At 43.4% G+C, this 24,510-nt stretch overlaps 1 protein-coding gene across 2 annotated transcripts in view; it reads right to left on the minus strand.

Moving 5' to 3' along the window:
• COL27A1 (collagen type XXVII alpha 1 chain) overlaps positions 1–24,510 on the minus strand; it is a 477,424-nt gene that overhangs the window by 101,997 nt on the left and 350,917 nt on the right. For both annotated transcript variants that reach the window (XM_077283906.1, XM_077283905.1), the window contains exons 37-41: positions 19,516–19,623; positions 10,783–10,836; positions 10,587–10,694; positions 10,279–10,332; positions 7,837–7,890 (exon numbers count right to left, since the gene is read on the minus strand). In XM_077283906.1, the coding sequence (XP_077140021.1) occupies positions 7,837–7,890; positions 10,279–10,332; positions 10,587–10,694; positions 10,783–10,836; positions 19,516–19,623 (378 nt within the window). The remainder of the gene's footprint in view (positions 1–7,836; positions 7,891–10,278; positions 10,333–10,586; positions 10,695–10,782; positions 10,837–19,515; positions 19,624–24,510) is intronic.

The raw sequence follows: 24,510 nt of genomic DNA on the forward strand, positions 1-24,510 counted from the left end.
GCAACCCTATCCCTAAGTGCAACCCTATCCCTAAGTGCAACCCTAAGTGCAACCCTATCCCTAAGTGCAACCCTATCCCTAAGTGCAACCCTATCCCTAAGTGCAACCCTAAGTGCAACCCTAAGTGCAACCCTAGGTGCAACCCTATCCCTAAGTGCAACCCTAGGTGCAACCCTATCCCTAAGTGCAACCCTAGGTGCAACCCTATCCCTAAGTGCAACCCTAGGTGCAACCCTATCCCTAAGTGCAACCCTAGGTGCAACCCTATCCCTAAGTGCAACCCTAGGTGCAACCCTATCCCTAAGTGCAACCCTAAGTGCAACCCTATCCCTAAGTGCAACCCTATCCCTAAGTGCAACCCTAAGTGCAACCCTAAGTGCAACCCTAACCCTACCGCTACCCCTAACCCTACCCCTAATTCTAACAGAAAAACAAAAATAAATATATTTTCTGTATTTTATTATTGTTTCTACCTATGGGGGTGATAAAGGGGGGGGTTTATTTACTATTTTTTTTATTTTGATCGCTGTGATAGAACCTATCGCAGCGATCAAAATGTGTAAGGAACGAATCTGCCGGCCGGCAGATTCGGCCGGCGCACTGCGCATGCGCCCGCCATTTTCCAAGATGGCGGCGCCCATGCGAGAAGACCGAGGACACCGGGACGGACACCGGGACTAGGTGAGTATGGGGGGGTGCGATCGGACAGCGGGGGGGGGGGGGGCAGAGGGGAGGACGGGGGAGGGTCGGATGGCAGAAAAAGGCACTTAGGACAGGACGGAGGGGTACGGAACACTGACGGCGGCTGCAGATCGCCGCCGTCAGTCGGTGGGGGGGCCAGATCGGGGTCTCCAGCCATGGCAGAGGCTATTGCAGCATTGGCCATGGCTGGATTGTAATATTTCACCAATTTTCATAGGTGAAATATTACAGATTGCTCTGATTGGCTGTTTCACTTTCAACAGCCAATCAGAGCGATCGTAGCCACGAGGGGGTGAAGCCACCCCCCCTGGGCTGAAGTACCACTCCCCCTGTCCCTGCATGTCGGGTGAAATTGGAGTTAACCCTTTCACCCGGCCTGCAGGGACGCGATCATTCTGTGACACAGCATATGCGTCACAGGTCGGATTGGCACCGACTTTCAGGACGCATACGCTGTCTCACAGGTCGGGAAGGGGTTAACAAAAACCACCTGTAAAGGCTTCCTAAGCATTTATAAAGGTTCCTTAGTCTGTATCAGTAGACTCCACAATCATGGGGAAGGCTGCTGACTTGACAGATGTCTAGAAGGCAGTCATTGACACACTTCACAAGGAGGGTAAGCCACAAAAGGTCATTGCTGAAGAAGCTGGCTGTTCACAGAGAGGTGTATCCAAGCATATTAATGGAAAGTTGAGTGGAAGGAAAAAGTGTGGTAGAAAAAGGTGCACAAGCAACCGGGATAACCGCAGCCTTGAAAGGATTGTTAAAAAAAGGCCATTCAAAAATTTGGGGGTGATTCACAAGGAGTGGACTGCTGCTGGAGTCATTGCTTTAAGAGCCACCACACACAGATGTATCCAGGACATGGGCTACACGTGTCGCATTCCTTATGTCAAGCCCCTCATGGTCAATAGACAACGCCAGAAGCGTCTTACCTGGGCCAAGAAGAAAAAGAACTGGACTGTTGCTCAGTGGTCCAAGGTGTTGTTTTCAGATGAAAGTAAATTTTGCATTTCATTTGGAAATCAAGGTCCCACAGTCTGGAGGAAGAGTGGAGAGGCCACAATCCAAGCTGCTTGAGGTCTAGTCTGAAGTGATGGTTTGGGGAGCCATGTCATCTGCTGGTTTAGGTCCACTGTGTTTTATCAAGACAAAAGTCAGCGCAGCAGTCTACCAGGAAATTTTAGAGCACTTCATGCTTCCCTCTGCGACAAGCTTTTTAGAGATGGGAATTTCATTCTCCAGCAGGACTTGGCACCTGTCCACACTGCCAAAAGTACCAATACCTGGTTTACAAACAGTATCACTGGGCTTGATTGGCCAGCAAACTCACCTGACCTTAACCCCATACAGAATCTATGGTGTATTGTCAAGACGAAGATGAGAGACACCAGACCCAACAATGCAGACGAGCTGAAGGCTGCTATTAAAGCAACCAGGCCTTCCATAACACCTCAGCAGTGCCACAGGCTGATCGCCTCCATGCCACGCCGCATTGATGCAGTAATTGATGCAAAAGGAGCCCCATCCAAGTATTGAGTGCATTTACTGAACATACATTTCAGTAGGCCAACATTCCAGATTTTAAAATAATTTTTAAAGCTGGTGTTTTAAAGTATTCTAATTTACTGAGATAATGACTTTTGGGTTTTCATTGGCTGCTGTAAGCCATAATCATCAACATTAACAGAAACCGTTGAAATACATCACTCTGTTTGTAATGACTATCTAATATATGAGTTTCACTTTTGTATTGAAGAACTGAAATAAATTACCGGAAACTGATGATATTCTAATTTTGTAAAAAGCACCTGTATATGAGAGGGTCATATATGAGGGGTCCTTGCTGACGACCCTGAACCTCCGAAACGTTCTCAGAAGTTTGTGGAACTTATTGTGTGCCCACTGCTTATAGGGATAAGAAGGGTCTTTTTACACCCAGTAGTGATAGCTATGCAGTGATCATATCACTGACTAATGCTGGCTCCCTAGCAGAAGGCAACAGATGCACTATATGGGTATTGCATTTAAAGTGAAGCTGTCCGGTGATCTTTCCAGCCCTGTTTGAGAGCAGGATATGACAGCAGGAGAGCAGATATATTGGACTATACGATTTGGAACATGATTATTATATAAAAAACGTAGTAAATCTTAGTAAATAATGGCAGGATGCCCATGAGAGACAGAAACAGTCTGACTTATTTCACACCGTACACAGATTTAGGCCTCATACAGACTTCATTTTCTGTGTACGAGTGCTATCCATGTTTTTCACATTTAGCACTTATACCTGTAATAGTCTATGGAGTACGGTAGTTCACATATCTGAACTTTTCCTCATTCCAGGTGGTCTGTGTTGTGTAAAATTGCAGAGACATGTCAGATATTGATCAGAGTGTCGGATCAAAATCATCAATGCAGATCTATGGGTCCATGAAAAATAAGAACAGCACTCACACACCTTGACAGCTCTGGATCCTGATCGTCCCTGTTTGGGGGAATCCTCTCCCTGCAGCCAGGACTCCTTCGAACTATATGCATAGAACATAGCCTATACGTCTGATGAATTGTCTACACCCGAAACGTTAACACAATACTGTACTTACTGCAGTGTAAACAATGGATATGAAATACTCAAAAATCCAATTTGAATCATCTCCAAGTGCCTTTAGGTGTGCAATTCCTTCAGCACTCAGACACCATCCTATCATGATCAATAGGAGGAGAAACTTTTTTTTGCTCATTAGAGATAAACTGATGAAACTATGAGAAAACTTGGATGTCACGCTGATGAAAATCACTGAAGAAACTTGTCCGTTTTTTTAACTTACAGGAAAAATGGACAGTCTGAATGAGGCCTTAGGCTGGTTGCACACATCTGACATTCATGGTCTGAGTACAGACCAGCTGACGGTCTGTAGACCCGAACTTTCTGCCTATGAGGCTGCTGAGATTTGGTCATATAATCAGCGGCCAGTGTGGGCCTAACAGTGATATGTCACATATGTGGAACCGGATTAATGCAGGAAAAGTTATCAATTGTTCTGTGTGTGGGTAAGCAAGAAGTTTTATCTGTCCTAGGTGTCCTGTATAGTTTTAGTGATGAGCGAACATGCTCACATAAGGTGTTATCCAAGCATGCTTGGGTGTTATCTGAATATCTGGGACGTGCTTGAATAATATGTGAGTTCCCACGGCTGCATCAATCGTGGCTATTAAACAGCTGCAACACATGCAGGAATTGCCTGTTTGTTAGACAGCTGCAACACATGCAGGAATTGCCTGTTTGTTAGGCAATCCCCATATGTGTTGTGGCTGTCTATCAGCCGCAAAACATGCAGCTGCGGGGAATCGAACATATTATTTGAGCAAGAACAAGATCCTCGGAGAACAAGTTATCCGAGCAAGTTCGCTCATCACTAGACCTGTATAATCCAATGCATGGCTGTACTCATCTTCTCTGCTTCTATCATGTCCTGCTCTGACATGCGGCAGCAGAGATCACCTGACCGGTTCTATTTAACGGCTTCATTGCACATGATTACGGCATTGTCCTGTGCAGTGAATCTGCATGGCGACACACACAATCCCTTATTCGTCTGTATTATGCGCCAGTATGTGCCACCGTATTCTTTCCCTGTATACAATGTTCTGAGGGGAAAATAGATTTAATTCGGCATATAGAATCCTTAAGAAAAAAAACCTCTGAGCCCAAAGCTGGTTGTATGGCTGTGTGAATGATGTTATAACATTAGTTACACTTGTGCTTTGCGTTCCACTAACCAGATAGCACCCAACATGTCCATGTACCTGTTTGAATCCTGCAGTCCACATGAATCACTACCTTTAACTATAAAATGTATGACCTAAATGGAAATGTACTTGTAACTTTGAAGTTCCTTTCCACATTTACCATAAGGTTTCTGCTCTTTTTCCTATGCTGCCCTCAGATAAAACTGCTCTGCCAGGTCTCCAATGCTACACTAAGTGGATGCATGTGATGCACGCTTTTCCTTCTGGCTAATGAATTGGATATGGTTACGTACCACAGGCCCAGATGATGTAGTCAGATTGGAGCATAACATTGTTGTTGCCAATCCAGACAATGTCCAGGTGACAAGAATCCCAAAACGGTCAAGAACATGTTATCGCCAGAGACGGCAGAGCAGCCGTGCAGTTACAATCATGATCTCATCAGGTCAGTGGTGAAGAGTTTATGGAGGTGACTCAATAACATGCTCGCTGTCTGCTGGGAGTCTATTACCGCTCGGTGGGAATCTGCTGACACATACGTTCTTGAATATAACCACAGAAACACTGGATTTATTCAGTCAAATGTACTTTTTTCCCTTAATACTGCGGGTTCATAAATAAACAGATAAAAAGAGAGTGGGCAGACAAGATGATATTACTTAACCCCTTTTTTTTGCTCCCCTTCTTCCCATAAACATAACTTTTTATTTTTCCGTCACTAAGGCCATGTTAGGGCTTGTTTTTTGTAGGATGAGTTGCACTTTTGAACGACACCATTGGTTTTAACATATCGTGTACTGGAAAAAAATTTTAAGTTTTGTGAAATTGCAAAAAAAGTGCAATCCCACAGATGTTTTTCGTTTTGCTTTTTACTATGTTCACTAAATACCAAAACTGACCTGCCATTATGATTCTCCAGGTCATTACGAGTTCATAGACACCAAACATGTCTAGGTTCTTTTCTATCTAAGTGGTGAAAAAAATTCCAAACTTTGTTAAAAATAAAAAATAAAAAATTGCGCCAATTTCCGATACCCATAGCGTCTCCATTTTTCGTGATCTGGCGCTGGGCGAGGGCTTATTTTTTGCGTGCAGAGCTGACATATTTAATGATACCATTTTGGTGCAGACAGGATCTTTTGATCGCCGGTTATTGCATTTTAATGCAATGTTGCGGTGACCAAAAAACGTAATTCTGGTGGTTTTACTTTTTTTTTCTCACTACGCCGTTTAGGTTAGCAATTCTGAACGCAGCGATACCAAATATGTGTATGTTTGATTTTTATTTTATTGTTTTAGACACCCTGTGCCAGATGCAGCAAAGCAGCCCCAGAACATAACAGAGCCTCATCCATGTTTCACAGTAGGGATAGTGTTCTTTTCTTGATATGCTTAATTTTTCCATCTGTGAACATAGAGCTGATGTGCCTTGCCAAAAAGTGCCATTTTTGTCTCATCTGTCCATAGGAAATTCTCCCAGAAGCTTTGTGGCTTGTCAACATGAAGTTTCGCTAATTCCATTCTGGCTTTTTTATGATTTTTTTTCAACAATGGGGTCCTCCTTGGTCGTCTCCCATGAAGTCCACTTTGTCTCAGACGGATGGTGCAATGTGACACTGATGCTCCTTGAGCTTGAAGTTCACCTTTAAACTGTTTAGAAGTTTTTCTGGGCTCTTTTGTTACCATTCGTATTTTCCGTCTCTTTGATTTGTCATCAATTTTCCTCTTGCGGTCACATCTATGAAGGTTGGCTACAATCCCATGACTCTTACATTTCTGAATTACATGTGCGACTGTAGTCACAGGAACATCAAGCTGCTCGGAGATGGTCTTATAACTTTTACCTTTAACATGTTAGTCTATAATTCTCTTTCCAATCTCCTGAGACAACTCCTTCCTTCGCTTCCTCTGGTCCATGTTGAGTGTGATACACACCGTGTCACCAAACAGCACAGTGAGTATCTGTAGCCCTATATACAGGCCCAATCACTGATTCCAAGATTGTGTAGACACCTGTGATGTAGTTAGTGGACACAATGTGATTTAACATGTCCCTTTTGTCACATTATTTTCATGGGTACCATCATTTCTGTCCAGCCTTTATGAGTTATAAACATTTTGTGGAGGCATGGTTGAAAAGCAATGTCTGACTTTCATTTGTTAATTTTCATAGATTTTTAATTCATTATTAATTTTGTCAGATTCAAGTTAATTCTGTGACAATTGTGGATTTTTCTGTCATTAAACGAGGGGTACCAACAATTTTGACCACGTGTGTATTGTGATGCAGGGACCCCCGTTACAGCTAGGGGTCACTGCATGTTCTCCTCAGACTGCGCACGGAGGTGTATAGAGGCCATGGGAATGCATGGCAGGTGTAGGCATAACTATGACGGTGAGACAACGTCCGACATTATTGTAAATGGCCGGAATGTGTCGCACAGGAGATCCTCTGCGCTGTAAGCCGATAATGTGGCTCTGTGACCTGTAGTCCCACAAGTATTGGAATTAATTTAAAGGGAGGCTTACAGTGTTAGTCGGAGAGCTGGGCGGGTCTGACTAACCACACACACCTCCCACCTTTTGGAGTGGTTACAAGAATATAATGTGACCATGGTGTGGTCACATGGTCTCTCTCTGCTTGGAAGGTCCTGTGTGTGTGGACCGGATTCATGGGAAGCACATGGTGGAGACATATGCCTGCAAAGACCGTGACGCCAATCTGGGTAGGGGGAAGCTACTGTCCTTTGGTGGGTCTAGGCGGTGATCCTCGTAAGGCAGCTTCCCCAGGAGAGAGGACTGACAGGAGGTCAGTGTGTGGAGCAGGAGCTCCAGGAAGGTAACTCTAGCAAGGTGGGGTTATAATGGCAGAGAAGTATCTGCTATTGGAACTGACTGATGTGTGCCGGGCAGGCAAGTCAGTGATTGATATGTTCCGTTGATGCATATAACGTACCCGCAGCTGAAATGGACTACATGTCGGTCCTGTGATGTTCAAATGCACTACCGTGGTTTATGCAGGTATAATAAACCAGGCATGGACTTTTGTTAAAGAAAATACGGTCTTGCTGTGTGTTATATCCCTGCCTAGCAAGTATTCCCCAACCTGATAGTGATCACTGCATCACAGTATCTAAAAGATCAGCAGCATGATAACTATTCGCACCCCCCCCCCCAAAAAAAACATAAGTATACATCAGATAACCTAGGATACTATCACACGCTACATTATTATAGGAAAGATTAAGAAGTTCAGGGTTAACCCAAGCTCCATATTAAAGGACTGATTTACAAAATACAATCCACTGTACCATGAAAATTGTAATTCTAATATAATATTGACTGCGTATTTTCACCCTCCTTTGGGTGGCACAGACGTACCTTTTCACCTTTTACTCCTGGAGGCCCAACTGGACCTGAGGGACCTGCATGTCCCTATGGTAAAAGAAGGAACATGATGTTTCGTTACATAACATTGATTCCATTACACCACTGTCTACATTTACTACAATGCCGTCACTCAAGTTTCATTGCAAGCCAAGTATATATTACCCAGAAAGATTGTTTTTCTTTTTTTATTTCTGTGCAAAATCGAGTAATACCTTACTGTTCCCCTACTCCTTATATGCTGGTACTTCCATGCTTTCCGACTGGTCTATGTTTACCGAGCTGCAGCAATGATTTGGCCAGTGTTTGGTCACTGCAGTCACATGTCATTATTGTAGTAGAGTAAAGCTAGTCCAGACGAAGGGGTTGTATGACATTAGACCACCCCTTTATTTTTAATATTCAACACTAGGTAATGGCCACACTGATCAAATGGAATGAAAGTGGAATCGTCTCACCATGGGAAACCTATAGTTTCTATCAAATACAGTCATGGCAACAAGAGTTTTGACACCCTTGAAATTGTTCCAGAAAATGAAGAATTTCTCCCTGAAAATTATTGCAATTACACATGTTTATTTCCTTTGTTTTTGTGTGTGTGTGTGTTGTTCCAATACACACAAAGGGAAAAAAAGGCACATTGTACATAATTTCACACAAAACCCCCAAAATGGGCCAGACAAAACTATTGGCAGCTTGAGGGTAAACAACTTTGTTTCTAGCATCTGATGCTCATTCAAACTCACCTGTGGCAACAGGTGTGGGCAATATAACAATTACACCTGACACCAGATAAAAAGGGGAGAAGTTCACTTAATCTTTGGATTGTTTGTGCCACACTAAGCATGGAGAACAGAAAAAGGACAAGGGGAACTGTCTGAGGACTTGAGAACCAAAAAATATCAACAATCTCAAGGTTACAAGTCCATCTCCAGAGATTTGATGTTCCTTTTTTCACAGTGCACAATATAATCAAGAGGTTTACGACCCATGGTACTGTAGATAATCTTCCTGGACGTGAATGGCAGAAAAAAAATTGATGAAAGGTTGCAACGCAGGTAAGTCCCCATGGTGGATAAACAGCTCCAATCAAGTTCCAAAGAAATTCAAGCTGACCTGAAGGCTCAGGGTGCAACAATATCAGCATGAATTATCCATCGACATTTGAATAAAATCAAACGCGATGGCAGGAGGACCCTGCTGCGAACACAGAGACATAAAAAAGCTAGACTGCAGTTTGCCAAAATGTTCGTGAGTAAGGCTACTTTCACACTAGCGTCGTTTGCAATACGTCGCAATGCGTCGTTCAGGAGAAAAAACGCATCCTGCAAAGTTGTCTGCAGTATGCGTTTTTTCCCCATAGACTCACATTACCGATGCATTGCGACGTATTGCCACACGTCGCAACCATCGTGCGACGGTTGCATCGTGTTTTGGCGCACCGCCGACACAAAAAAGTTTACATGTAACTTTTTTTGTGCGTCGAGTTCGCCATTTTCGACCGCGCATGCGCGGCCGAAACTCCGCCCCCTCCTTCCCGGACCTTGCAATGGGGCAGCGGAAGCGTCGTAAGACTGCTTCCGCTGGCCACGTCGGCATTTATTTCACAGCATGCGTCGGTACATCGGCCCGACGCACTGCGACAGGCCCGTACCGACGCTAGTGTGAAAGCAGCCTAAGCCGAAATCCCTTAGGGAAAGGGTTTTATGGACAGATGAGACCACAAGATAGTAGAATGATGTGCTTTACCAAAAAAGCTCTGTTTACCAAAAACGGAATAAGGCCTATAAAGAAAAGAACACAGTACCTACAGACAAATATGGTGGAGGTTAAAGATGTTTTGAGGTTGTTTTGTTATCTCTGGCACTGGGTGCCTTGACTCTGTGCAAGGCATCTTGAAATCTGAAGATTACCTAAGGATTTTGGGTCGCAATGAGATTTCTAAATTGGCCAGCAATTAATCCAAATCTAAATCCCATTGACTACCTGTGGAGAAATCTTAAAATTGCTGTTGGGAGAAGGTGCCTTCAAATAGGAAGCAATTGCTTGCAGTCAATTATTCCAAATTGTGTGGAACCACATTTTAAGTTGAGGGCGCCAAAAATTTTGTTCAGTTCTTTTGGGGGGTTTGTGTGAAATTATGTCCAATTTGCCTTTTTTTCCTGTTTTTTTTAGGGGGTTTATTCCAATACACACAAAGGAAATATACATGTGGATAATAAAACATGCATCATTGCAATAATTTTCTTGTAGAAGTACTTTATTTTCTGGAACAATTTCAAGGCTGCCAACACTTTGGCCATGGCTGTACAATACTTAGAATCTACAAATATTCCCTTGGCTGCCTCAATGATATCCCCATTAGATGGATGGTTCTATCGCTCACACATTGCCAGCCGTGCGGTTGTAGTCTAATAACCTCATCAGAAATGTTACCTGATAGCCGCGAATTCCTGGTTCTCCTTGTGCACCCATCCTGCCAGGAGAGCCCTATACGTGAAGAAGGATCGGTCAGTTTTTTATTCAGCAGTGTTGTTTACAATCCTAAATAACAGGCAGTCAATCAATTCTCTTTCAGATAGAAAATGAAAGAGGTCTATTAGATCGAGTCGTGGAGGGAGATGATTTCTTCCAGCTCAACTTTTAAGTTCTATCCTTCTGCAGAAATCATGGCCAAGGACTCTAATGTGGGTGAGCAACCCCCTACTGATTATAATTACATAGTCATAATGTACTGTACTCACCACTGGCCCGAGGGTGCCTCTACTTCCTTTGGGCCCTTGATTCCCTGGTGGTCCTGGATTCCCTGGAGTACCGGTTTCTCCAAGATGACCCTGAAAACCTTTGGTTCCCTGAAAATTAAGATGAATGTTTTAATTTAATACCAGCTGTTATTCTACCATGACTCATACTGGGTATGCCGCTATCCTTGTGCTGTACCTTGCGTCCGGGCTTGCCCTTTTCCCCTTGTTTTCCTGGTTTCCCTTCCACCCCCTATAAACAAAGTACAGACATGTTAGGAACGAACATTCAAGGCTTGCTGGAAGCAATTGTGGACTAACTGATAAGGATATGAAACCACTGAAGTGATTTTGTGAAGGTTCACCTGTCAATTCAGATTATATACCGCAGTTGTGTCACGTATCAGCCACTGCCATAGACACGCGTGTAATCTGACCAATGCAATCATTAACTAGTCAGGTGAATGATAGATGCATCCAGGGTTATTTTGACTCCGGCCCACCATTATCCATCTTCAGGTGTGTTCTAGACATCAGTATCTTGGAATAGGACAGTAATTCCTGAATACTTATCTGTATGGGATGCAAATGCAGCCAGAAAAAAATGTTGCAACTGAAGGAAAGACGAGAGCAAACCACATAACATTCCTTCCCACAGACACAAAAATGTCTCCATGTATAAAACATTGACTTGTGCCCCTGTCCAACACACATTGGGGCAGGAAATTTAAAGGATTATACAGGCTGCTCGTGAACTCCAACATCACAGATTTATGAGAAACAATCTGTCCTGTGCCCGGCTTTCCTAGACTGAATAGTGATATTAATGTCTGCGGCTGTGCAGTGTGGTCCTGCACCACGGTGGGATGCAGTGTGAGGAGCCGTTGTGCAGGGTGACATAGCACAATCACCGGACCGTTCCCGCTGGTGCCGCCAATTTCTGTACATATGAAGCTACATTAAAACCATCTCTCCAATTCAAACACAGATCTTCGTGGTTTCCTGAGTCAGCAGTGAGATGTTCAGAAAACATTGGTCTCATGTAATAAACCTCTATGGGAAAAAAATATGAAAATTTTTCCTGTGCAGATGTGTGACTGATTGTGAAGGTGTTTCCACTGTAACCCATTAGATTCTCGATGCCCTTCTTCAAGTGAACATTACAAAATGAACCTTTATGTTCAGTTGGTCTTAAAGATCATAGGCATGTAGCTTTGTTCTGTCCACAGGTGATCATGTGCCAGGATGAACTACATGGGATCGAGGAGCATCAGAACCAAAGTGCTGGGGAACAGTAATGTGCGTATGGACTTCTTTTTCAGTAATTTTTTTTCTGTTATGGCTGGACAAGTCCCTAAAATATTTAATTAACTATTTTAGGTAACAGACATGTAAATTCTGGAAAATCTTTTTTGGTAACTCTGCATTATGCTATTCCTCTGCTATTCCGCCCAGAAATGTATGAATAAATGTACAAGTGGGTAGTACCACTTGGGGGTGAGACATTGTACAATCATTAAATGTTTTGTTAGGCACACACACACACACACACACACACACACACACACACACACACACACACACACACACACACACACACACACACAACCCTTTACCAACAGGTATGGTAAGTTGTTGAATTATTGAGACTAGAGATGGACGAACCCGAACAGTAAAGTTCAGAATCCGTACTGAACACCTACTGTTTGGGCACAGACACTGAACATGGACTTCACCAGGAAGTCAGTGTTCCGCTCCCCAAACACTGGGTGTTTCTCACGCTGTCATGTGCATGACAGTGCGGCAAACACTGCCTCTGATCAGCGGTAAAATCATGACCACTGATCAGACAGCTGCGGTTCACACAGTGAAGCCCGCAGCTGTGATCGGAGGTAAACAGTTTACCTCCGCTCACAGGCATTGGCTGATGGGACTACTGGTCCCATCAACCTACGCCTGCTGCCGCTAACAACAGCGAGAGCAGGCGGTGGCTGGTGGGAGTATTCATCAGCCGGCGCCTGTGCTCTAAATAAATAATAAAAGAAAACGGAGCAGGTTCCTCTGTATTTTTGACAACCAGCCAGAAAACAAAACAGACAGCTGCAGGATGCAAACCTCATCTGTCAGCTTCAGCAAGATTGGTTATAAAGAATAGATGGGTCCCCATGCTGATTTATAAATGATTTAAATAATAAAAAAAAAAAGGCGTGGGGTCCCCCCATTTCTGACAACCAGCCAAGTTAAAGCAGACAATTGGGGGCTGGTATTCTCAGGCCGGTAAGGTGCCATGAATATTGCCCCTCCCCCAGCCTAAAAATAGCAGTTTGCAGCCGCCCACAATTAGGAGCATCTATTAGATGCGCCAATTCTGGCGATTTGCCGAACTCTATCCACTTGCCCCGTGGTGGTGGAAAGTCAGGTTCATATTTGTGGGGTTGATGTCACCTTGTCCAGTGACATCAAGCACACGGATTAGTAATGGAGAAACGTCTATAAGACACCTATCTATTACTAATCCTATAGTTATATTGTAAATAATCACACAGCAAGTATAGTCTTTAACTTGAAATAAAAAAACACACTTTTCCTTTTTCACTTAAAAGTAAACAGTTATGTTCACCTAACACCCATTCCATTGAAGCTCTCGTCTCCTGTAATATAACAAAAATAAAAAACAACAATATCCGTCACTTGTCCGTTGTTCTGTCCCACGCCATAATCCATGTCTCGGGATAAATAGTTTTCAACCTGGACGTTGACCAGATGCAACTGCCCAGGTTGAGAACCACTGAGGAATGAGCTACTGCAAGCTCAACCTCAGTGACTAGCGGTATCGTCATCAAGTTTACCACAGGGTACTGAGGCTGCGTTCCCAGCTGGGCCCCTGAACTGTGGTGGCCTCAGCAACGTGAGAAAAAGTTTCACGATGCAGAGGTGAGTTCACTGCAGTTCACAGGGAGACTTTCTCTCTGTGCTAGCGGTGACCTCACCGAAGGTCACCGCAGTTCAGGGGCCCGACTGGGAATGCAGCCTCCGTGACGTCACCGCTAGTAACTGATGCTGCACTCACAGCGGCTCATTCCTCACTGGTTCTAAGCCTGGACGGTCGCATCTTGGAGCCGTCTAGGTTGAAAACGGTTTATCCCCAGACATGGATTATGGCGTGGGACAGAACGACAAACAGGTGAGGGATATTGTTGTTTTTTTATTTTTGTTTTATTACAGGAGACAAGGGCTTCAATGAAATGGGAATTATAGGAATATACGATAACTGTGTTTGTTATTTTTAAATAAAAAAGGAAATGTGCGTTTTTTTTATTTCAAATAAAAGACTTTATACTTGCTGTGTGTTTATTTACAATATACATATAGGATTAGTAAGGGATAGGTGTCTTATTGATGCCTCTCCATTACTAAACCGTCGCCTTGATGTCACTGGACAATTCAAAGGTGACAGCAACCCCACAAATATGAACCCTACTTGTGACCGCCACAGGGCAAGTGGGAAGAGCTGAGCAAAGCTCCAGAAATGGCGCATCCAATTTTCTGGACGGCTGCGAGCTGCTATTTTTAGGCTGAGGGGGGCCAAAATACATGGCCCCTTACCTGCCTGAGAACACCAGCCCCCAGTTGTCTGCATTAGCAAGGCTGGTTGTCAAAAATGGGTGGAGACCCCAAAAAGTTTTTTCAAATTTTTTATTTAAATAATTTAAAAAAACATCGTGGGGACCCCTCTTCTTGATAACCAGCCTTGCTAACGCCGACAGCTGAGGGTTGCAGCCCGCAGATGTCAGTTTTGCCTGCCTGGTTATCAGAAATAGAGGAAAACCCATGCGTTTTTTATTTAATTATTTATTCAGAGCGCAGGCGCCGGCTGATGAATGTTCCCATCATCCGGCGCCTGCTCTCACAGTTATTAGCTGTAGCAGGCATAGGCTGATGGGAGAAGTAGTCCCATCAACCGACACCAGTGACCGGAGGTAAACTTTTTACCTCTGATCACAACTGCGGGCTCACGCTGTTATTTGACAGCGTGGCAACCACAGCTGTCTGACCGGCAGTAATGATTTTACCGCCGATCAGATGCAGTGTTTGCAGCGCTGTCATGTACATGACAGCGTTGAAACCACTGGATTTTTAGCCCCCCATTCAAGTGAATGGGGTCCATGGTACTATTCTGATATCCAAACTTTTTTTTTAAACTGTTCGCCTGAACCCGCCGGACCCGAAACATCCAGGGGTCCGCCTATCTCTAATGTAGACATTTCTAGGAGGAGTAACAGAGGAATAGCATGGTGGAGAGTAATGAAAAAAAACCATGCTTCAGTATTTTCTTTCCGATTTTTATAAGGAACGCAAGCATTTTCAGTCACAGACATACTGAAAGCAGTGAAAGGTCTCCTCTTCACAAAATGAGTTTGATTAGAGACTCTGACTACTGCTCTTTTCCTCCCCCATGTTTTTTTTACTGCAGCATTACCTATTTCCACACATAGTAGGAAGTCAGGTAGGCTGATGGTAAGTTATAGGAAAATAAAGCACCGCTAAGAAAGAGTCACTGAAGCACGGATTAGCCGCTCTAGATTTTTTTCTTTGTTCTTTACAAAAGGAGGTTGTCAGTAACCTCTCGCTGTGTCTATAGCATTTGGCAGACAGTGCCATCCATATTTTATACTTTCTGTGCCCCATGAGGTGAAGGCAGTACATGCCATAATGCATATGCAGAAGGTACAAGTCAATTTTACTTGTTGTGCTACATATTAAACTATGCAAATACATTTTCAGCAAAGAGACTGTAGCACATTGAATATAAAGGGCAGAATGTAGCATGACTTCACTAGTAATATATACACAAGTGACTAAAGCCAAGTCAGAGCAATTGCTGCTCCCAACCTTTGCCAAAATCTCCAAAGAATCATTTCCAGGCCTACGTGATTAGAGAAAGGTCTGTGACCTATCCTGGCTGATTCAGGAGGGATTCACATTGTTACTCTCCGCATCCAATTTTTGGACTGAACCAACATTAACTATGGGGGCTGTTAACTACCAAAAAAACATTTACCATCAATACGGTAGACTCCATGTCATATATATCACTATCAATCATTTCCTTTATATACTTATTTTCCTAAAACATCAATTTTCTACTCTTATCACAGGTCGAATTTGCCGGATTTATAAAGCATGGGGACTAATAACTGATTACACTGGTAAAACACACAATCTCTGAAATCAAGGGTCCGACAAGAGATCATGATGCCCTCAAATACAATCTACACCTCCCATTCTTGCTTTGTACTAAACTTTCATTGCTGTGTAATACAGTGCAGGACTATCTCCGGCCGTCCTATTGGAACTGAATGGAGCATCAGCATACATGCACGACCATCAATACATTAAGTATAGGACATAAGTTTCCTGTTCAAGGAATTGGAAGGTTCTCAGTGGTTGGACCCCCATCAAACTAGTAGTTATCACCCATCCTTTGGATAGGTAATAAAGCGGTATTGCTCGCTACAACAAATTAATTATTGCTTCTGAGGACTACAGGATTTTAAAGTTTTTTTTTATCCCCATGTCCTGTCTTCAGGAGCACACTGCTCCCTCTACTTCAGCTTCCTGCTTTCCGGGGCACAGTGCACTCCTGACCATTGACAGTACAGGCCAGCAGCATGGCTGAGATGTCAGCTCGAACTGTGCGCTCCCTGATGCACAAGCAGAGTCACATTTGCCTCTGAAGCTCCAGAGGACTGCAGGGGCACTGAAGCTGGCCAGATCCATCAATCCAGTTTCAGAGCAGTGCACGCAACCTCTAAAGCAAAGAGTTTGTAAGCATTGAGCTCTTTGTATAGGAAATTGGCCACAGACAAGAGACTGCAGAAGAGGTTGGTAACCTAGACAATGAACAGTAAACAGAGCTGCCAACTGGCAAGCCAACATTCCTAGAAGTCACAGTCATGTCACATACTAGTGCCCATACACAAGTGCCCAAAGACGAGGCACAGAAGAGCAGTGGTTTCTTAGTAGTTGGCAGACTACTACTGATCAATGACTGTGCATTATTGCAGCTGCCCTTCTCAGATTTCACTGCACAGTCATCAGTCTTGGTTGTTTGTATGACGGTTACAGAACAATTTATATAAACTGCTACAGTTCTTAGAAAGCAGCGATCGTTTTTTTTGCGCCAAGCCACTGACCATTTTTGGCAACTGACAGGCTGACTGTTGGACACAAGGATACCACGATACTGAAGCTCCCAGTCCCTGCCAATGTAAGTATGCACAGGGAGCAAGGTGTGCAGCAGTCGCACCCCTCACAGCACCCTCATTACAACTTTTGGATGAGATTTGCTTGTAAAGTGTAGGATTCCAAGAGGCAGACTCGGATTTCTCACACACTCTAGGATGACTTTCCTGGAATTGATACCCAATCTCTGTCTTGTGCTGAGACCAAAAAATCACTCTGCAGAGCTGCTGGAACTGAGCGCTAGACTCCATGCCAGCTGGCTTCACATCGGACAGAGCAGACCGTTACTTAACTCTATGGCTGCCATGTTTCCCCCAGTAATATGCAGAACACATGCTATCCAGAGGCCTGAGGATAGATCTATGCGAATGAAATGGGGATAGTGTGGAGCAATGTAATTACAGCAAGACCCTAAATAAAAAGTTGTGCCAAGTTTCCCATTTAAAGGGGTTGTCCCAAAATAGGCATACAGGATTGGTGATATATGTTATCTGTTCGCTGGTGACTAGGGATGAGCGGACCCGTGGGTGTTCAGGTTCACTGGGTTCGACTGCACTTTAGACCAAAGTTCGGTCTGGGCAACAGAACTCTACCCAAAGTTGAACCCGAACCCTATAGAAGTCAATGGGGACCCAAACTTCGGTACTATTCTTTCTCTCTCCTCCCAGAACTCAGAACACTGAAACGGTCTTCCGGAAAAAGTCAGTGTTAGGATTTCATCACTAGTGTCCAGTACAAACTCCGAACTTTGCAGTTTAGGTTCGATCATCTCTACTGGTGACCCCACCAATCACTGCATGACTGTAGTGGGGAGTGTGAATGGAGAGATGATCGGGCAGCCGCTCGATTAAATGTCTGTGAGGCCGACCGAGACATCTGGGCACATTTTTAACCACTAATCCAATTCAGTCTCCTCCTCCATGGATTAGTAGAGAGAAGAGGGTTTTGTGACCACTGGTTTTAGTGATCGAAGGGAGTCCAAGATCACCTATCATGTGGATAAGTGATAAATATCCATTATGGGACAACCCCATTAACAGAAACACCTACATGATGGTGAATGGCATAACTGGTTGGGCTCTGTGAAGGGCCAGGTAACTAATCTAAAAGTGTCATGGACTTGTTTACCGTGGAGCATAATGTGGTCATCATCAGCCACAAGTTACTGACCCATCTATAGAAACAAGTTGTGGTATTTACATCTGAGTGAAGTATTTCTGTATTTTCCATGTCTGCATTATATCACTGGGGCCTATCAAATCTATCCATTAACTCTAAAGGGTTAAACAACTGCTGTGGTGAGGAAAGGTTAAATCATGTCATACAGTGAATTAAAGAGAATGTCCATTCTCCTTAAACCTGTGCTCAATCGTAGTATGATTTAGCTATTTGGGGACTGTTGTGCAGCACTGAATGAAGGGGCTAAACACTGCTCCAGTGATCCATCTGCTTGGCCCAAAACCACATCATAGCTGCCGAATTTGGGCTCATAGGCTATACAAACGTTGCTATGTGCTTCTCCTTGGTGGAGTTTTTATTTATTAATAACAATCGATCACTACTTCAAGGCTATGTGCACATGTGCTGGAACCCTATTGATTTTCCATCTGAATCTTCATAAGGAAATCAGCAAAACTGAGGGCATCTGAAGAAATCTCATTCAAAGGCTACAGAAGTTTTCCATGTGGTATAGACTGGATGACGATCTTCTCCATTGATTTAATGGGAAGGTCAAAAATCAGCAACAAAATCTAACAATTACATATTTGTACGGATTACATGGGGATAAAATGCACAAATCTAGCAAGTCTAAAATGGGTAAAAACCTCCACATAGTCAGAAAGTTTGTTTCTGCATAGATATTGCTAATGCAGACTATCATTTTGTATCCGGTCAGGTATAATGTGCACTAATAACATGGGGTCAGTCGCGGTGACGGGGTCCCTTTAAATCTCCATACTCCTAACCTCATACAAATAATCATCAGAAATTCAGCGATGATTCTGTTTTGTGTAAAGGACGAGTTTCCTCTGAATAAACATTTTTTTACAACTATGTCCTGGGCACTGAGCACATTTAGATCATCCTGCATTCCTGCCAAGTAAAACTACTTTTAATTTGCAAGTTTACAGAGCTTAGGCGTGTGAATGGCTGTGTGCAATGGACAGTGAGACGGACGGAGGACTGTGATGGAGACCTACAGATGCTTTAGGGGGCTGTCGGGGAGGGCTACCCAGCTGCTCTATTAGATTTTGTGCAGTCTCAGTACAGCCGTGAAATGCCTGTGATGTCCAGCTCAGATGTTACTCGTCTGTCAGCAGTGTGACGCTTGATAAAACCATGTAGTGTGGCCCCTGGAAGGTCTGCTGTCCCTAATGTCATTAATAGTCATCGAGATTTCCACTGAGATTTAGTACAGATAACGCCCACCAAACAGAACACGTGGATGGATTCACGACATTTAAAGGAAAAACATTATGGCAGCTTAGAATTAATAGTATTCAGGTTCTGACTCCACAGTAAATCATAAACCACCAAAATCATATCACAGTTAGTAGAGACAGAGCTGGACATATTCCTGGAAGCTGAGGGGTTGTCTGCACCACACTAGTACGAAGAACTGGCACATCACCGGTATTTAGACACCTTAGATTTCCATCTTCCATCCATTACGGTAAGTACTCACTCTGACACCTGGGATCCCATTGAAACCGGGAGGTCCATCTTTTCCTACTAAACCAACGGTGCCTTTTTCTCCCCTTTCCCCATCAGGTCCTGGTTCGCCTTTTTCACCCTATTGCCACATATGAAAAAAGCAGAATAGAATATATGTAAATTCCAGATCTTCACTTTCCAAATTAATTCCTACTTTTTAACTAAAATTGCATGTAGCTGTCTGACTGTATTTGCTATAAGCTTGCAGAGATGTGACTGTGGATGTGACATATACAGCACTGACACCATGGACAGCGGGGTAAGAGGATGACCTGAAGCATCTGTGACTGACCATGTTACAACAGTGGAAGTAGGAGAAACGGCTCTGAAGTACAAACTGCAACTAAAACACCGAACAGTACTAATGTGAATGAAACACACACGTGCGACAATTGCAAATATATGACTTTTCTGTCCCTCCAGATGCACAATACAGATACTCAACATATTCCCATTCTCTATGCCACAAAAGAGCACAAGTAGCCCTAAGAGTACAGGAAGGGTTCCTTCACATCATGTCCCATTTGCCAATCTGACATGTATTCAATAGAGGATTTGTGGCAAAAATCTAGGATTGATGCATTGATTTCTGTCACAGTTGTGCAGTTTGTTGAGTCGCTGATCCACACAAAAATTTTGCTACATCCGGTTGGTCTTCTCTGATTATGTCACATGGCACTTTTCCAAAGCTATGGACCAAATTCCAAACCAATTTTGTTTCTGGTGCTTGTGAACTGGGTTACCGAGAACCCATTCCCATGTATTGACTTAGGGTATGTGCACACGTTGCGGATTTTGCTGCAGATCCACAGCGGATTGGCTGCTGCGGATTCGTTGCAGTTTTCCATGAGTTTACAGTACCATGTAAACCTATGGAAAAAAAAAAATCCGCAGTGCACATGTCAATTCTTTGTGCGGATTCTACAGCGGTTTACACCTGCTCCATAATAGGAATCCGCAGGTGGAATCCGCACAAAAATCGCGGCAATTCCGCAGGTAATCCGCAGTACGGATTTACCAAAATCAGTCCAGAAAACTCCGCACCACTTTCCGCAACGTGTGCACGTGGCCTAAGGATTACTTGCAGAGTTGATGGAGATTTTGCTGTGGAATCTGTGTCAAAATTGTCAGCAAATCCTGAATATGTGAATGGAGCCTTAAAGGGAACCTGTCACCCCGTTTTTCCGTATGAGATAAAAATACCGTTAAATAAAGCCTGAGCTGTGCGTTACAATAGTGTAAATAGTAAATAGTAATAGTGTAAATAGTTACAATAGTGTAACACACAAGCACGGCATCCCGCGGCCATTTTCCTGAAACCCCGGGCAGCAGAGCGCTCCATCTGCGCACGCGCGGCCTCAGGAAGATGGCCGCCCCCACCGATCACCAGGGGAATAGCGCAGATCGCGCTCTTTTTCCTCACCTGTGCAGTGGATTCGGCAGTTGGGCATGCGCAAACCACTACGCCACCAATGGAAAAATAAGCAAGATCTGGGGGAAGAAACAGCGATGTCACCACGCCCATCCGACCAGACCAGCCTGATTGACAGGCGAAAACGGCGACTTTGGTAACGTATTTCGGCAGCATAGGTGGGGAATCTGGGTAAACAAAATACGCTATTGTAACGCACAGCTCAGGCCCTATTTAACGGTATTTTTATCTCATACGGAAAAAACGGAGTGACAGGTTCCCTTTAACCCCTTCACCCCCAAGGGTGGTTTGCACGTTAATGACCAGGCCAATTTTTACAATTCTGACCACTGTCCCTTTATGAGGTTATAACTCTGGAACGCTTAAACGGATCCTAGTGATTCTCACATTGTTTTCTCGTGACATATTGTACTCCATGATAGTGGTAAAATTTCTTTGATATTACCTGCGTTTATTTGTGAAAAAAACGGAAATTTGGCAAAAATTTTGAAAATTTCACAATTTTCCAACTTTGAATTTTTATGCAATTAAATCACAGTGATATGTCACACAAAATACTTAATAAGTAACATTTCCCACATGTCTACTTTACATCAGCACAATTTTGGAACCAACATTTTTTTTTGTTAGGGAGTTATAAGGGTTAAAAGCTGACCAGCGATTTCTCATTTTTACAACACCATTTTTTTTTAGGGACCACATCTCATTTGAAGTCATTTTGAGGGGTCTATATGATAGAAAATACCCAAGTGTGACACCATTCTAAAAACTGCACCCCTCAAGTTGCTCAAAACCACATTCAAAAAGTTTATTAACCCTTCAGGTGTTTCACAGGAATTTTTGGAATGTTTAAATAAAAATGAACATTTAACTTTTTTACACAAAAAATTTACTTCAGCTCCAATTTGTTTTATTTTACAAAGGGTAACAGGAGAAAATGGACCCCAAAAGATGTTGTACAATTTGTCCTGAGTACGCCGATACCCCATATGTGGGGGTAAACCACTGTTTGGGCGCATGGGAGAGCTCGGAAGGGAAGGAGCGCCGTTTGACTTTTCACTGCAAAATTGACAGGAATTGAGATGGGACGCCATGTTGTGTTTGGAGAGCCACTGATGTGCCTAAACATTGAAACCCCCCACAAGTGACACCATTTTGGAAAGTAGACCCCCTAAGGAACTTATCTAGAGGTGTGGTGAGCACTATGACCCACCAAGTGCTTCACAGAAGTTTATAATACAGAGCCGTAAAAATAAAACAAAAATTTTTTCCCACAAAAATTATTTTTTAGCCATCAATTTTGTATTTTCCCGAGGGTAACAGGATAAATTTGACCCGAAATTTGTTGTCCAATTTGTCCTGAGTACGCTGATACCCCATATGTTGGGGTAAACCCCTGTTTGGGCGCACGGGAGAGCTCGGAAGGGAAAGAGCACTGTTTTACTTTTTCAACGCAGAATTGGCTGGAATTGAGATCGGACACCATGTCGCGTTTGGAGAGCCCCTGATGTGCTTAAACAGTGGAAACCCCCCAAATATAACTGAAACCCTAATCCAAACACACCCCTAACCCTAATCCCAACGGTAAGCCTAACCACACCTCTAACCCAGACACACCCCTAACCTTAATCCCAACCCTATTCCCAACCGTAAATGTAATCCAAACCCTAACCCTAACTTTAGCCCCAACCCTAACTGTAGCCTTAACCCTAGCCCCAACCCTAACCCTAGCCCTAACCCTAACCCTAGCCCTAACCCTAGCCAGAAAATGGAAATAAATACATTTTTTTTTAATTTTTAAATTTTTCCCTAACTAAGCAGGTGATGAAGGGGGGTTTGATTTACTTTTATAGCGTTTTTTTAGCGGATTTTTATGATTGGCAGCCGTCACACACTGAAAGACGCTTTTTATTGCAAAAAATATTTTTTGCGTTACCACATTTTGAGAGCTATAATTTTTTCATATTTGAGTCCACAGAGTCATGTGAGGTCTTGTTTTTTGCGGGACGAGTTGACGTTTTTATTAGTAATATATTCGGGCACGGTAGATTTTTTGATCGCTTTTTATTCAGATTTTTGTGAGGCAGAATGACCAAAAACCAGCTATTCATGAATTTCTTTTGGGGGAGGCGTTTATACCGTTCCGCGTTTGGTAAAATTGATAAAGCAGTTTTATTCTTCGGGTCAGTACGATTACAGCGATACCTCATTTATATCATTTTTTTATGTTTTGGCGCTTTTATACGATAAAAACTATTTTATAGAAAAAATAATTATTTTGGCATCGCTTTATTCTGAGGACTATAACTTTTTTATTTTTTCGCTGCTGATGCTGTATAGTGGCTCGTTTTTTGCGGGACAAGATGACGTTTTCAGCGGTACCATGGTTATTTATATCCGTCTTTTTGATCGCGTGTTATTCCACTTTTTGTTTGGCGGTATGAGAATAAAGCGTTGTTTTTTGCCTCGTTTTTTTTTTTTTTTTTTTTTTAACGGTGTTCACTGAAGGGGTTAACTAGTGATATAGTTTTATAGGTGGGGTCGTTACGGACGCGGCGATACTAAATATGTGTACTTTATTCTTTGATTTTTTTTTATTTAGATAAAGAAATGTATTTATGGGAATAATATATATATATTTTTTTCTTTATTTAGGAATTTTTTTTTATTATTTTTTTTTACACACGTGAAATTTTTTTTTTTTTACTTTGTCCCAGGGGGGGGGACATCACAGATCGCTGATCTGACAGTTTGCATAGCACTCTGTCAGATCACCGATCTGACTTAGAGCACTGCAGGCTTACCAGCGCCTGCTCTGAGCAGGCACTCGGTAAGCCACCTCCCTCCCTGCAGGACCCGGATGCCGCGGCCATCTTGGATCCGGGACCTGCAGCGAGGAAGGAGGTAGGAGACCCTCGGAGCAACGCGATCACATCGCGTTGCTGCGGGGGTCTCAGGGAAGCCCGCAGGGAGCCCCCTCCCTGCGCGATGCTTCCCTGTACCGCCGGCACACCGCGATCATGTTTGATCGCGGTGTGCCGGGGGTTAATGTGCCGGGGGCGGTCCGTGACCGCTCCTGGCACATAGTGCCGGATGTCAGCTGCGATACATATTCACTTGTGTATTGGCTATTGTATACTTCCCCTGACGAAGCCTCATTCGGGAGGCGATACGCGTGGGGCTATGGTCCACCAGGCTTCATGGATACTTCAGCCTGTCCATCTATAGGCCGGTTTGTATTAGACCAAATATACTAGCCTTATGGCTCTATACTGATGTATGGGGATTTCTTTTTCTATCATTATATGGGTAGCCCTGTGCCTATTCAGTTTATCCCCTTTTAGGTTTAGATAGTTACCATGCCGTATACGGGCCTTTAGTTACCCCATGAGCCGGTAGGCAGGTCGGTATTATGCTATTGTTATTGCTTTCTTTGTACTGGTATATCGACAGGCTGTACATTTAATTATTTGTATATGGATTTATATCATGTATCCAGGTGTTTCACAGTGGCGTAGTGATTTTAATTGTTTT

This window comes from Ranitomeya variabilis, chromosome 2 (genome assembly GCF_051348905.1).
Source record: "Ranitomeya variabilis isolate aRanVar5 chromosome 2, aRanVar5.hap1, whole genome shotgun sequence".
Classification (NCBI taxonomy): domain Eukaryota; kingdom Metazoa; phylum Chordata; class Amphibia; order Anura; family Dendrobatidae; genus Ranitomeya; species Ranitomeya variabilis.